The sequence below is a fragment of the Hippocampus bargibanti genome, linkage group LG12, assembly GCF_051943395.1.
Source record: "Hippocampus bargibanti isolate YZ-2025 linkage group LG12, ASM5194339v1, whole genome shotgun sequence".
NCBI classification, from domain to species: domain Eukaryota; kingdom Metazoa; phylum Chordata; class Actinopteri; order Syngnathiformes; family Syngnathidae; genus Hippocampus; species Hippocampus bargibanti.
The window spans coordinates 12,206,781-12,223,312 of record NC_142745.1 but is presented as its reverse complement, the minus strand read 5'-3'; the positions used below and the strand labels follow the sequence as shown (position 1 = coordinate 12,223,312).

Below are 16,532 nucleotides of genomic sequence, written 5' to 3'. Positions count from 1 at the left end.
CAAGCCGCGACAGTGTCAGCCGGAGTACAGTGCGCTTTATACTCTGGTGCGCCGGAACATACGGTAGTATAAAAATGGATTAATGCATAGCTGAATGGTTGATTGGTTGGTGAGATACTTCTCTTACATACTGCTTCTCTTATATAAAAAAAGAAGCCGGGATAGACTCCAGCTAAGAAAAATGGATTGATATATAACGCAAATCCCTTTGCTATCTTATTAAACCCCGACGACGATTTTGAAATGTACCGCAGGCTACCTCAGAGTATGCATTTTTCTTTTTTTCTCTCCATTCATTTGAGTGCTAAATTGCAAGACGGTTGTGATAAATTGCATCTTGGCCAACAACAGGTGTGAGCGAATGTGCTTTGTTTTCATCACAGAAACACACTAAGCTTCACATACATGGAGTGATGCAAACAAGCGCTTGGCGTTCTTCACACTGTTAAACCAAACAAACTCAGAATATTTCTCTTTTCTCTGCATGTGCGAATAAAAATTAGCATCTCTCTCTCACTGTCTCCATCAGAAAGTCATTCATTCCATTTGCACTCTCCACTTCCTCTATGAGACCAGCATCAAAGCTGGAGTAGATCCATCAAGTTATTTAAAATTCCTGTTGCTCTTTTTTTGTAACTTGTAGAAAAAGATTTAATGGGTTTGGCATCATTCTCTTCAGAGTTCTACACAACATGGATGATGAAAACTGTGATCTCAAAAGCTTTGTTTTTCTGTTTTTTTTTTCTTCTTCTAGATGACTGGTGAAAAACGACCATCTTCCGAGATGATGAAGCCCAAACCCAAACCGCAAAAGAAAAAGAAGAAGAAGGACCCCAATGAACCAACCAAGCCAGTGTCTGCGTATGCGCTATTTTTCCGGGACACCCAAGCGGCCATCAAGGGGCAGAATCCAAACGCCACATTTGGTGACGTGTCCAAGATTGTGGCTTCCATGTGGGACGGGCTCGGAGAGGAGCAGAAACAGGTACGTTGTCTTGGAACAAGGAAGCGGCACTTGTTTTTGTCATTGTAGGTTGGATGACTTATAAAACACACATTTACTTTGAGAATTTAACTCATTCACTGCCATTCACAAATGTATTTGACAATTGAAATTATAACGTAGAGCGCCATTCCCGAATGTGTTCGTTTTTTTCATGCTTGGATGCCGATAAAGTGCTGGCCATGGCATCTGGCATTTTTCCATGTTAGCGCTTTGTTCCAGCTTCAGCTGTTGTTAAAGCGCTATATAAACCAATATGTGTGTATTGCGTTGTATTTTTGACAGCCGCCCCCATTTCAAACTCATATAACTCCAGATTATTATAATTTAGGAATTAATATTTTTTTCTGTTGAGAGAAGAAAGGCTATGTTTTATGTAGTCCTAAAACGCAATATTCTGTAGGTCCTGGAATTCGAGTGACGATGACAAAAACCCTGGCACTGGAGTGGACACATTTTTGCATGTCTCGTAGTGAATGAGTAAACCACTAAAGCACAAAGGTTTTTGCCACTTGAAAATCGTTCGCAATGTGTATCATGAGCAGATCCACAAAAAAAGAAAAAAAAAAAACAGGCTGAACGTTTGCCTTTTTGGCCATTGCCTGGATGGCCAAATTTTGAACCGTGCATGATGAGTACACCCATAAAAAAGTATCAGGACTGATGATAGGTACGAAATTGGAAATCTAGTTGTCAGCAATCATATGATGATTATTTCGCCCATTTCTAGAATGGCCGAAATAAATGGCAGTAAACTTTGATGATTCATCATAAAACATAATTCAAGCCCTTAAGCATGGAATCTTGAGCACATAAAATTTAGTTGATACAACTCTCAAGTAAAGCCACAAAAGCAGTGCCAATAAAACACGCCAGAAAAGTCAAAAATTATAAAGAAAAATGAAAATCAGGTTATGTACAGTGATACCTTGGCTTACGAACTTAATTAGTTCCCAGACAGAGTGTGTAAGACGAAAAGTGTGTATCCCAAAAAATAATTTCCCACAGGAAACCATTAAAATGAGAATAATCAGTTCCCAGGTCCCCATAAAACATAATTTTCTACTTTCTAATTTTCTAAGCCTTAAAACTAAAATATACCTTATTTTATGTATAATAAATGTGCCATGGTATTAAAATTAAAGAAATAAACGGTACTGTCTAATAAATTCATTTTATTTACCTTTGTGATGGTCGTTGATAGCTTGATGGAATGGAGTGGCCGGTTTCCTCAGCATTAAACACTTGATGAGGAACGTAGCCTTCTTCTTTCACCATCTTGAGGAATATTATGGTTATTTGTGGAGCCTGATTGATGGGATATTTTAACCTTGCAGTCAACACTCTGCCTTTGAACTATCAAAGTTGAATCCATATTCTCACTCTTTCTCTGTCGTCTACCTGTCTCTTTAATGTTTAAACCACTTCCCCTCACTGCTGCGTTCTTGACCAATCACATGGCTTTAACCGAAGACTGGGAGCGGGGAATAGAAGACAAAACCAAGTCGGCTGCCATTTTCTTGTTAGGAGAACGGGCTCGTTCGCGAACAACACCTCGCTCATTGTGGTGCTCTGTGTGTATCCCGAAAAATAGTTTGTATGCCAAGGTTAAATTTTCATATATTTACCGTTCGTAAACCGAAAAGATCGTAAGCCAAGGGGTTCGTAAACCGAGGTATCGCTGTATTTAGAAAACTTTTATCTATTTATATATTGTACAGTAAAGTCTTGTTATATCGATATCGGTTATATCGATAGTACTGCTTATTACGATCCTATTTCTCTGAACGCAAGGAGAAAATGTACATGCCACAGGATCGGATATATCGATAGTCCGGTTATATCGATATTTTTTCCGACTCCCGAGAATATTGATATAACGAGACTTTACTGTATTTGGAAAACTGTTTTTGATTCATTGAAGGTGCGCCTTATCGTCCTTAAATATGGGGGGGGGGGGAATGAAAACACACCATTCATTGCGGGTGCGCCTTATACTCCAGTTTAAGTATAAGCCGCCGGTATGCCTGCAAGACTCCATGGTTGCATGTGAATTCAAGTAGGTATATACAGTCCCTTCTGCTCGTCTTGTTCGCCTTTTAGCAGAACTGTTTGGTATTCTGCCACACTCCCAAATATCCAGTTTTTTTTCATTCATTGAAGGTGCACCTTATAGTCCAGTACGCCTTATATATGGAAAAAAGTTTGAAACTACACTATTCATTAGGAGTGCACCTTATACTCCGGTGCACCTTATACACCAGAAAATACGGTTAGCCCATTTGATGCTCACTGAAATGAAAATGTAATGGATATTTTGTAGTTTGAGTAAAAGGCCTCCCCCGGCTGACAAAAGGCCTCAAGTTGACTGTGTGTTTGTTTATAACTGAACAGACTCGAGGCGCCGGACTTTGGAGGTTGTCTGTCGCTTTTATTCCCAGTTAATTCTTGCCGCCTCCACCTCTTCTCCTCGCCATGAATCTTCATTTGGGTGTCTGACACCCCTGAATGTGAATCCCTTCATTTCCTGTCCTTTTATTTATATGTGTTGCTGGGTGATTTGATCACGGCGGGGAGGGGGGGAATATGCGATTAGCAATTGCATCCGCGTCCTTGGTTTGCCTTCAAGGACATTTTCTGTTGAAATGTTATTGTTTGTTGCCTTGCTTTACCTTTCTCCATGCCAGATGCTTCCAAAAACATTCATGGTGCTACCGAGTAAAAGAAAGCTAAACAAAGTGGGCTGGTGGGGGGGGGGGAGGTTGTTTACTTATTTCTCACTTTCATCCTTGTTGTAATGCTAATGCTTTTATTCTGGTGAGAAAATGCTTTGTCCCTCATTGCTGTGTTTGATCTCTTTCTAGAACGAACGGTGAAAATAATTCGAATTGACTACAAAAAAATGATGTGACAGCAAATTAACATGAAAAATGATTATAGCATGACCCGTAAAAGCTAAAAACCAATACAGTACCTACAAATGGTCTTTATTGAATTCAGAAAAGGGGAGATGAACAGAGGGAGAAATGGATAGATGGATAAATAGTCATTAGTTCCATAAGAGAGATTAACTCATTCACTGCCATATGATGTGCAAAAATGTGTCCACTCCAGTGCCAGGGTTTTTGTCATTTTTGACTCAAACTGCAGAAACCACAGAATGTTGAGTTTGAGGACTGCATAAACATTCAATACAGCATTAGAAACCTTAGACTCTCTTCTTTCATCAGGGAAAAAAGAGTTAATTCCTAAGTTATATGGGTCTGGAGTTATATGAGCTTGAATGAGCGCATCTGTCCAAAATACAATGCAATACTGGTTTATATAGCGCTTTAACAACAACTAAAGCTGGGGAAGAAAGCGCTAACATTGAAAAAAAGGGAAATGCTGCCCCAATGTGGGAGGGGAAAACATTGCCAGAGGTCTTACCAGCGCTTTATCGGCACCCCCGCAAGAAAAATCAAAACCCGAACAAATTCAGGAATGGCGCTCCACGTCATGCTCTTCAATTCCCGAATAAATTTGGGAATGCGTTAAGGAATGAAACAATGCTCATCTGAAAGCTACCACAGAAAGCCCAATTTGGTGTCCCTCAAGGTTGACTTTAAAGTCCCATACTGTTAAAAATTTTGAGTTATATAGGAAAAAACACAATAATTATCAATAAAATATATGTTTTATATGACGTTTGAAGGATTTAATGTGTACTATAATGAATTTAAACACAGTGAGTCAATAATTAAATCAGCACCATTCACTTCTGATGTAGCAGGATGGTGCGTTCAAGGACACTTTCAATTGCTCTGTATTAACAGCACTTTCCAATTAGCTGTAGTGGGCTGTTAGTTTCATTTAACGTGACAAAAGTTTCTTTGTTGTGGCTTTTTTTCTCTTTGTGATTGTGTAGTCGACAATGTTGTCCTTGAGCTTTCTTCTAAGCATGTTTATGTTTTGTTCTTAAAAACACCATCTTCTCTTCTTATTAATTCCCCGAGGCTTTTTGCAGTGTGAGATGAATGCATTATTGGGGTTGTTTTTGTCCTCAAGGTTACGTCACTTTTAAAGTCGCCCCCCAGAAACCACACAACCACTTTCTTTTGTTTTGGGTGCAGATAAAAAAACGTTTGGGTTTTTTATCTTGTTTTTGCTTTTTTTTCCTTCTGGCAGTGAATGAGTTAATATTATTTCATTCAGGTCGTCAGTTCAAGACCTGGTCCGGCCCGCGTGGGTTTTCTTCAGGTCCTGTGGTTTTGTCCCACATTATGAAAACATGCATGGCAGGCTGATTGAATGCTTCAAATTCTCCCTAAGTATGAGTGTGAGCACACATGGTTGTTTGTGTCTGTGTGTACTGCGATTGGCTGGCAACCGGTTCAGGGTGTCCCCGCTTAGTGTCCGAAGACGCCTGGGATAGGCTGCACCAAACTCTGCGCCCCTAGTGAGGATAATGCAGTTCGGACAATAAATTAATTTGCTCATTCACTGCCTGACATGTGCAAAAATGTGTCCACTCCAGTGCCAGGGTTTTTGTCATTGTCACTCAAATTGCAGCACCCACAGAATATTCACAGGCATATAGATATACGTATATATACACAGAGGTTTAGGACTACATAAAGATTCAATGCAGCGTAAGAAACCTTAGACTTGCTTCTTTCATCAGAAAAAAAGAGTTAATTCCTAAATTATATGGGTCTGGAGTTATATGAGCTTGAAATGAGGGCGGCTGTTCAAAAGGCAAGAGAGAGAGAGTCAGAGAGAGAGAGAGAGAGAGAGAGAGAGAGAGAGAGAGAGAGAGAGAGAGAGAGAGAGAGAGAGAGAGAGAGAGAGAGAGAGAGAGAGAGAGAGAGTCAGAGAGGAAAAGAGAGAGAGAGAGAGAGCGAGAGAAAGAGAGAGAGGGAGAGACAGAAAGAGGGAATGAGAAAGACAGTGAGAGAGAGAGGGAGAGGGAGAATGCGTGTGTGAGAGAGAGAGGGGAGAGAGATGGGGGAGAGGGAGAGAGAGGGACAGAAAGAGAGAATTAGAAAGAGAGAGAGAGGGAGGGAGAGAGTGTGTGTGAGAGAAAGAGAGGGACAGAGAAAGAGAGAGAGGGAGACAGAGGACATAAAGATTCAATGCAGCGTAAGAAACCTTAGACTTGCTTCTTTCATCAGAAAAAAAGAGTTAATTCCTAAATTATATGGGTCTGGAGTTATATGAGCTTGAAATGAGGGCGGCTGTTCAAAAGGCAAGAGAGAGAGAGTCAGAGAGAGAGAGAGAGAGAGAGAGAGAGAGAGAGAGAGAGAGAGAGAGAGAGAGAGAGAGAGAGAGAGAGAGAGAGAGAGAGAGAGAGAGAGATGAATTTTCCCCAAATCGAGAATTTCTCCAAATGAGTCCTTCGTGTTTTTCTGTGTCACTTGTTGATGGCCAAGGAAAAGAGTGCGCGAGGGCCTGTTCATCATAGCTTTCATCGTCAGCTGAGATGATTTCTTCTTCACGCCCACGGCTCATCACTCAGCTGGCTGTCAACAGGGTGCAACGTTATTGTCTCCTGTAATTAAGTGCTTATCAAACAAGCGCATTTCATTAAGCTACAATTAAGAGGCTAATTCGAGCGCCGCACCTCTGCGTCGGGGGCTGGCGACGCTGCCGTACGTTTGCCTCTTGCGGCTTTCATTCGCGCTGACCTGCCACCTTCCGACATTAGCTAATGAAGCTACTCTTTTTGTGGTAATTACACATCCTTAGGCAGGAGTGATGTATTCAATAAAATGTCAGCATCACTTTGCAAATCGTTCACGCTGTTGAAATTAATTTGAAAGGAAAGCTGCTGGGAGTCGGACGAGACGTTCATTTTCAGTGGCTGCGACGGTCCACCTGCAGATTTAGACTGTCACTTACATCTAAGCCAGAAATTGACACATTATGCCTGCTCATTAACTCATTCACTGTCAGATGATGTCCAAAAATGTGTCTACTCCAGTGCCAGGGTTTTTGTCATTTTCACTCAAATTTCAGTACTCACCGAATATTGAGTTTTAGGACGACATAAACATTCAATACAGAGTAAGAAATCTTAGACTCTCTTATTTCATCATAAAAAATAGTTAATTCCTAAATTATATGGGTCTGGAGTTATATGAGCTTGAAATGAGGGCGGCTGTTCAGAATACAATGCAATACATACATATTGCTTTATATAACGCTTTAACAACAGCTGAAATTGGAACAAAGTGCTAACATGGACAAAAGGCAAATGCTGCCCCCTCATGGAAGGGAAGACCTTTGCCAGAGGTCTGTCCAGCGCTTGATCAGCACCCCCTGCAAGAAAAAAACAAAAACCCGAACAAATTCGGGAATGGCGCTTTACATCAAATTCCAAATAAATTTGAAAATGGCAGTGAATGAGTTAACTTGAATGAACAAAATTGAGCCATCGCATGAGTGCTAACGCTAGCGGTAGCACAATGGGAAATATGTCCTGTGCTACATCACTGTCAGAGCCCAATCAAGTTGACTAGATTTGCATGCTCACAACATTGTTGCTATGATACTGAACCAGTATACTAGTACTTATACATTTCATTTATAAGCGGCTTTCAAAACTCTCAAGGTCACTTTATAGTCAGAGGATCAGTTTTTCTGTGGGTGAGCAACGGCAGCCACACACGCCAGCGTTCACTCAACCCAGACGTAACTCAAATAGACAGAAAGCTAGCTAGCTAGCTAATAGCTACCTAGCTAGAGCTAATAGATAGATAGCTTGAGCTAGAGATAATAGATAGCAAATAGCTAGCTTGCTCGATCTAGTAGTGATTATGCTATATTGACATTTATCCTGTTTGTATGGGTGAATAAAATATACAAATTAATCCGTCAAAATTAAAGTGTGAAAATATATTCATACTTATATATTCATTATGTCATTTGAGTCATCATTTTTGGAGACGGCGAAAAGCATTAAAGGTTTAATTCAATTACTTCTCAAAAACCGTCTTAATGGCCTTTTATCGTGGAAGGTAAAAATCGAGCTGAGTGAAAGGATAAACATCAGCTGTTTTGGGCGGGTGATTGCGTCCACCTGCTTTACTTGAGTGTGTCTGTACGTGTTTGTTTCTGTGTTAGTAGTGGCCGACAGCCGACACGACATGTGCTGTCGTAAGCGAATGAATGCTTAATGTTTTTTCGAGACCACCTCCTGGAAAGAAAATAACGGCCCCCGCTGCACACAGGATTACTACTTAGCCATGACAACCTCACTTCATGAAACCACACTGAAAAAAAATGAGATTTGGGTGCAAATGTCTTTTGATTTGCTAATGTTATGTCAACCATTTTGTAAGACATAATAATAATACATTTCATTTATAAGCGCCGTTGAAAACTGTCAAGGTCACTTTACAGTCACAGTATAAGTTTTTCTGTTGGTGAGCAGCGGCAGCCACATGCGCCAGCGTTCAGTCAACCCGGAAATAACTCAAGTAGATAGAAAGCTAGCTAGCTAGCCAATGGATAATTAATAGCTAACCAGCCAGATAGCCAGTCAGATAGCCAGATAGCCATATAGCTAATAGATAGGTAGCTAAATAGCTGGCCAGCCAGCTAGATAGCAAATAGCTAGCTACAGAGAAAGCTAGCTAGATATCTGGATAGCTAGATAAATAAACCGAGAAATATTTACACTAAATGCTGATTTCATACCATGGCCCTCCTGATTTATTCGACTTCCGCCGAGACGACATACTATATGGAGGAGGTGAGGAACTTTGAAGATTTACTGTATGTCGTCAGATAGTGAGTCAGTTAGCTTGTTACCTGGGCAGTTTTTAGTGTTTCCGAGCCAAAATCTTCATACGCGTTCGATTTTACTGAAGACTAGCCGAGCTGTGTACAAGTGGTACAAAGCCCTCAAGGTGACATGGGTTGAAACGAATAAATAACAATAAAAACCTAAACTGTGAGATGGCATATTTTTTACCATATGTTTATGCACGATCAGGTCATATTTTGGGCGGAAAAAAACCCCCGACAAAGATGCAACATTCTTGTTTCGTGGCCTTTAACTTTTTTAATAAACGTTAAAAACTATTCTGTGGAACGTCCGAAGTGGTCAACGTAGTGGTGGTGGTGGACTCCAAAAATGCAGGCAGGAGGGAAGAGCAGGGTGTAATTGACAAATTGTATGCAATAAAGTCAGCAGGAACAAAATCTCAAACAACAAAGACATCAGAACAAAAAGGTCCAAAGTAGCAAACAAAACCATGACATGATGAAACAAACCTAGCAGGGTGAAACAAGTAATAACCCGACACCGAATGGTCGTGCCGGGAGTCCCTGTTAACTGCCACTGATTAAAACGATCAACACCTGTGTCGCTGCCTTACAGCGCCACCCGTTGGTCGCAAACGGAAACGTGACAGAGGTACATTCAAAATAAACTATTTCCTGACCGAAGTTATGTTTTAAGGCTGGATCGGCAATTATTGGCGCAGACTCATCTTTGTCTTTATAATGTTGGATTACACGAGAGTGTTTCTTGACAAGTGTGTAATGGGCCATACCCGGCACTATAACCAAGCTCAGGGGTGCTATCTCCCCGTCAGAAATGTGTCAAGCCCCTCCCTAAGCCCCTCCACCAATTTATGTATTTATTTAGTTCGCTAGTTTAACCTTTGACAAGTGGGTTCCTTACCCAGTTAGCCATTTTGATAGTCAGACATTTTAAAAGTCAGCTCGGCAATAGTTTCGTGAGCTAGGAGGCTAGCAAGTGAGTTGCTACCAATAAGTGACTGCGAGTCAATTTTTGAGTAAATTGTCAAACCAGTTGATTTGATGAGCCAGTTATTTGGTTAGCTAGTTAGCTGGTTACTTTGTGAACAGGACAGCAGAATCGTTCAACCAAATGTAGCATTGTGATACATAAGTAATATCATACGTGTGTTGACTTCGTGATGTGTGCTCACTTTGTAACCAGCTGTCATTCTTGTTGTTTGTTCTCCCAGAACTACAAGAGGAAAACAGAGGCAGCTAAAAAGGAGTACCTGAAAGCCTTGGCTGCCTACAGAGCCAGTCTCGTTTCCAAGGTAACTGTGTGTGTGTGTGCCGTGTGTGTGTGTGTGTGTGTGTACTTGTATGTGGATCTAGAGGTCATGTCTTTGATATACATGGGTCAGCGGTGATATAAAGGATGATAAATTAGACCACGGGAAGGAAGAGGAAGCATTTTCTATTTGTATTTGTGTATGCTGTCCCCTCAATGTACTTGAGTCCAGAAAATAAGACTGTCTTTCTCCAATTTTCTCCTCACAATAATGTGAATAAGTAATCAATTAAAACCACGAACATCAACCGATACAAACATGTCATTTTGTTCTGTCATTTTCAAAATCAATAATGGTAATTATGACTTATCAAATGAGCTATTTATTTTAATTCAATATCCTGACCATGATAACACACACACACACACACACACACACACACACACACACACACACACACACACACACACACACACACACACACACACACACACACACACACACACACACACACACACGCACACACACACGCACACACGCACACACGCACGCACACACGCGCACACGCGCACACGCGCACACGCGCACACGCGCACACGCGCACACGCGCACACGCGCACACGCGCACACGCGCACACGCGCACACGCGCACACGCGCACACGCGCACACGCGCACACGCGCACACACACGCACACAGACAGCAAGTTAGCAGGTGAGTTAGCGAGAAAGATAGACAGCAAGTTAGGCTGGATAGAAAGATAGATAGCTATCTGTCACGGTTTGCGAGGTGGTGATGGCGGGTTCGGATCCCAAAAAGCAGGCAGGAGGGAGCAGGAGGTTGTTTGACAAATTGTATTAAAATAAAGGTCAGCAGTAACAAAATGTAAAACATCAAAATGATCTGAATGGAAAAAATACAAAGTAGCAAAAGAAAACCAAGTGTAAAAGTCCGCCAAGGTTAAACAAACACGTACACAATGCATGCTGCAACCAAGCAGCAAACAAACAATGAATCGGCACTGGATGATCGTGCCAGGTGTCCTTTAAGTGTCATTGATTATAACGACCAGCACCTGCGAGGCTGCCGACAGGGCTGACGTCGCTACCCGCTGTTCGCCAATCTGATCGGGACGACCAGCACCTGTGCAGGTGCAGGCGGGGACGACAGCGCCCCCCGTTGGTCGCCAACCAGATCATGACAGTACCCCCCCTTCAAGGGGCTGCTTCCAGAAGTCCCAACAGTCTCCCAAAAGGTCCACCCGCCAGGGAACGGTCGGTGGAGAGGGCAACCGCTGCCTCTCCAGCATACGACGGGCGGCGGCCTGATGGGAACGGGACTCGGCCTGGGGTGGACGAAGACGCGGCACGGATCGTCGTGGGCGTGAGTGCGATCCCTCTCGCACGTTCACGCGACGGCGCATGGCTCTGCGTGGACGTCGACTGCCAGGCGCAGAATGGCACCCCGTACGGCCGTATGGGACCAGGTCTCGGCCGGACGCCGACGTGGGCGTGAACTGCCCGGCTCCGGGGGAACGAGACGGGTCCAGAGCCGCTCCGGGATCCAGCGGTGAGTGGGGTCTCGGACTGACGTTGACGCGGACGTTGCACGGCTCGTCGTGGATGAGACTCAATTCGTCATGCACGACGACAGCGTGGCTGGACGTGGGCGTGCAATGCCAGTCACCCAGTGTCACCCTGGACGGAGGTCTCGGCCGGACGTTTACGTGGACGTTGCGGCTCGTCGAGTGACGCAATTCAAACGCGACGAGGCTTGCGCTAACGTGGACGTAGCATGGTCAGGCACGGGGTGGTAATGAGACGGGTCCGATGTACCTGCGGGATCCGATAGTTGACCGATTCATTCTGTCACGTTTTTGCGAGGTGGTGATGGCGGGTTCGGATCCCAAAAAGCAGGCAGGAGGGAGCAGGAGGTTGTTTGACAAATTGTATTAAAATAAAGTCAGCAGGAACAAAATGTAAAACATCAAAATGATCTGAATGGAAAAAATACAAAGTAGCAAAAGAAGACCAAAAGTAAAAGCCCGCCAAGGTTAAACAAACACGTACACGATGCATGCTGCAACCAAGCAGCAAACAAACAATGAATCGGCACTGGATGATCGTGCCAGGTGTCCTTTAAGTGTCATTGATTATAACGACCAGCACCTGCGAGGCTGCCGACAGGGCTGACGTCGCTACCCGCTGTTCGCCAATCTGATCGGGACGACCAGCACCTGTGCAGGTGCAGGCGGGGACGACAGCGCCCCCCGTTGGTCGCCAACCAGATCATGACACTATCTAGCTGGTTAGCTAGCGAGCTAGCTAGCAAGATAGATAGATAGATAGATAGATAGATAGATAGATAGATAGATAGATTTGACTTTTTTATTGTTACAAAAATAATCACATGCCACATTACGCATTTTCTTTGTCTGCGTACGCACGTGTGGCTTCCTCCTGTAATATTTTCAGACTTTTTTTTCCAAATGGCAATCGTTCCTCCTCATTGTTTTCTTTTCAAACACGACTCCAAGTTACATTTGCATAATAAGCCCCACCTCTTCATCCCGAAACAAGCACCTTGATTGAGGCATGAATAGTTCATTCATCAGCCTCTTAACAGTGGGTGCGCTTTTGGGCTCAAAGCCGCTTGTCGAAGCACAATTATGCCTTGATTGACGCTATACATTGAGAAAATTGCCAGTCAAAAATAAAAACTTTGTCAGCCAATCAGAGGGCGAGATGATTGAAAAGAAGAGAAAAGAGTCTTTTGACTGTAAGTGGATATGGAGGTAATCGTGACTGCGCATCCTCGCCGTGCACCTGTTGCCTTTTTTTTAATGTTTCATCAACAAATGTCGCTAACTACTTTCTTATTCTAGGAAACCAGAGAGAAAAAGCTTTTCACCATCACCGGTTTAAAAATGACTTTGAGCCTTGGATAATTTTGCTTGGATAAATTGGAAATCGATTGAATGACCAATCCTCTTTTAAGTAAAAATCCCTGCCGCAATATTTCTTAAGTCACTATTTCATTTTCCATTTGGCTCTGCGATCACCTCTCCATCCTTCCATCCATCCATTCCTTCAACCCTCTGCATTGATTATTCCGAGGGAAGAGAGTCTAGGGTGTATATCACTCTCCCCCATTTGACATTTAATGAGAAGGAGCGCTTGTATGTCACACACACACACACACACACACACACACACACACACACACACACACACACACGCACACACACACACACAATATATATAAAAGGTTTGAAGGAATAGAGAAGACTTGACACACATTTGCCAGGAGTGTTTGTGTGTCATTCATTCAAGCTTTTTAGCAATGCCTAGCTATGTTATCATTTTCACCAATTTGTTGGATGGATGTATATATATATATATATATAAGTCAAAGTCAGCTTTATTATCTAATATGCATGACATACAGCACAGATGAAATTCCGTTCGTGTTTCTCAATGATCTCCTTCTGCTCGACCGTAATTTTGTTTTGTGTCCTCTTCGGCTGAACACTAGCCTGTGTGGGGTCTTTTTCGCTCCCATAATAGCAAAAGTATTCTCGATAACAAACCACTTCTGCACTCACGGAAAGGGGTGATGAAAACTAGTCCTGCCAGCCACCGTGGCACTGTTCGACCGTGTGGTTTGATGTTCTTCCGCTAAAAAGTAGTACACCAGCCATCATGGCCCTCCGTGTTGTTTGGTTCGTTTGCCGAAAAGTAGTTTGTACGCCGAGATTATATTCTTGTGAATTTAATGTTCTTAGCTGAAAAGATCGTAAACTAAAGCGTTCGTAAGATGAGGTATCTCTTCGGTTCTAATTCTTGTTTCTCATCTGGTTCGGTGTTCAACGAAGTTCTGTGATGAAATACCAGCGAGGACGATAGATGGTGGACAAAAAGCTACTTTATTCTAGTGAAACAAAAGGAGAACAAGTCATTTTTTTGCCGCGGGCCACATTGTAGTTATGGTTTCCTCTTGAGGGCCGTTATCAATTTGGGGAACCCATTAGAATGTTTAAATCCCTTCAAATATTACATATAGAGCACACAGCAAATTAATGAATAACTCGTTTTCAAATCTGAAGTCAAGAATAATGACTTTTATTGTGGTTGACATCCAAAAATATGAAATTTTGGCTCAGATTTTAGCAATCATCATGGAATTTAACAAGTTTGATTTGCTTTCGCGGGCCGAAAAAAATGATGTGGAGGGCCGGATTTGGCCCGCGGGCCTTGACTTTGACACCTGTGATGTAGACTAAACTAAACATGCAATAACATAATATGTTTACTACTCTAAGCATGAAATAACGTAATATTTTTACTAATGTGCATAAGCACACAATCAGTATCGACCGTCTGACATAAATTAGCATAGCCGTCACAAACCTTAAACACAGACAGTGCAGCAGCTCATACAAATGACGCATGTACTACTCAGAAGCGATGACTTGTACTAGTGACGAATGAAAGCAAGCGACTGTTATTGTCCTCCACAGACATACAACGACCCCGTGGAGCCCAAAAGTGCCCAAACAAGCCAAGCGTCCCCTCACATGCTCCCCACCAACCCCTCCCTGTACAGCGTGCCGCCTCCTCCCCAGCCTTCGTCCCCCTACCTGGGACCGGGGGCCTTCCCCCTCGCCGACCTGCAGAGCTACGCCGGCCACGCCCCTCGCCACGCCCTCTCGCAGACACTCAGCCAATCGCAGATGCTGCCCAGCATTAGTGCCTCTCCGCCCTCCTCCTTCCAAATAAGTCCCCCGCTTCACCCCCACCAGCAGTTGTCCCTGCACCAGAGCTCGCTGCAGCCAATCCGCATGCAGCAGGTCCAGTCCCAGCCAATCATCTCTCACCAGATGGGCCTTCAGGCCACCCTTCACTCCCCACCTCCGGGCCAGCAGGTAACATTCCCTTTCTCGCTGGAAGTTCATAAAACTTGAGCGTGACATCATTAGTTTTTTTTCAATTAACTCATTCACTGCCATTTACGATTTTTTTTCCGGAATTGAAAATATGACGTCGAGCGCCATTTCCGAATTTGTTCGGGTTTTGTGTTATCTTGGGTGCCGATAAAACGCTGGTCAGACCTCTGGCAATGTTTTTTTCTTTTCCAAAAAGGGGCAGCATTTCCATTTTTCCCATGTCAGCGCTTTGTTCCAGCTTCAGCTATTGTGAAAGCGCTATATAAACCAATATGGATGTACTATTATTTGTATTTTGGACAGCCGCACCCATTTCAAGCTCATATAACTCCAGATCAATATAATTTAGGAATTAACTTTTTAATGTTGATGAAAGAAGAGAGTCTATGGTTTCTAACGCTGTATTGAATGTTTATGTAGTCCGAAAACTCAATATTCTGTGGGTTCTGGAATTTGAGTGACAATGACAAAAACCCTGGCAGTGGAGTTGACACATTATTGCACGCCTGGCAGTGAATGAGTTAATTGGCCAATTGTTTTTAAAAATAAAATGTGTATTTTGGTCCAACAAAAAAGAAACAAACAACATATGAAATACAGGTAGAAGCCAATAACTTTGACCTACAGTATTTGCACTATGTTCTCCAGTATTTGGCTTGAGAGAAATACAGTATCTACAAAATTCTGCGAATTGTATTAGCAATGTTTTATCTTTGTTTGATGTAAGGCATAAAAAATAAATCAGCAGTCACAAATCTGCAAATTAATCTGACAGATTAATCAGAATCAGAATCTGAATCAGCCTTTAATAGTCCCACAATGGAGAAATGTGTTATCCCTCGGGTTCTACCTAAAAATGTCTCTTATTCACAAAGTTCCTCCTTCCTTAGGGCTTTCCCCACCTCCAGTCCGAGTATCAAAAGAGTATTGGGGGACCGCAGTCTCCAGGAGGGTCTGGTGGTCCGGGTCCGGGTCCGGGAGTTGCTCCTGGCCACGAATGGGATGGAGAATACTGCAACCGGGAGTGCGGCAACCACTGCAGGTCAGTGCAAAGGGGCAACACTGTGTGGGAGGATGCAGGATGCTATGAAAGTGACTTCCTCGATTTTTACTCTGATTACACTATGATTAATGCCGTTTCTTTAATAATTTTTGGGTCTAAAGACTTCGTGTTGATCCGTGTTCATGTTGAAATTAGAAGGAAAAACCATAAATAACGCGATGGTGAATCATGTGTCGCACCAAGACTACTATTTGATACTAGTTGACACAAATTCCCAGCAGACAAATCAGCCCATTTCCAACGGAGCTTGGGCGCCATCTTGTGCATTTTCTGGGATGCTACATTGGACTCCAGACGCCTCAAAATGAGACTGAATAACTTCTTTAATCGATTGCAAACATTTATGCTTTCCTCTTCAGAACTATTTGAATCATATTCATAACCGGATGAGTAACAAGAAAGCATCTTCTCGGAATCTGAAGCAATTGTTTTGGTTCTAGAGCAAAGCAAGACGTCCTGGCGTGACGTCACGAACAAGGGGGCGGGACCTTCTGAAACTCGC

General features: G+C 42.9%; 1 protein-coding gene across 4 annotated transcripts in view; it reads left to right on the top strand.

The window, feature by feature from the left end:
- The window catches only part of tox2 (TOX high mobility group box family member 2), a 118,738-nt gene that overhangs the window by 99,394 nt on the left and 2,812 nt on the right, over nt 1-16,532 (top strand). For all 4 annotated transcript variants that reach the window (XM_089010917.1, XM_089010920.1, XM_089010916.1 and 1 more), the window contains 4 exons: nt 755-985; nt 9,985-10,065; nt 14,542-14,946; nt 15,858-16,009. In XM_089010917.1, the coding sequence (XP_088867043.1) occupies nt 755-985; nt 9,985-10,065; nt 14,542-14,946; nt 15,858-16,009 (869 nt within the window). The remainder of the gene's footprint in view (nt 1-754; nt 986-9,984; nt 10,066-14,541; nt 14,947-15,857; nt 16,010-16,532) is intronic.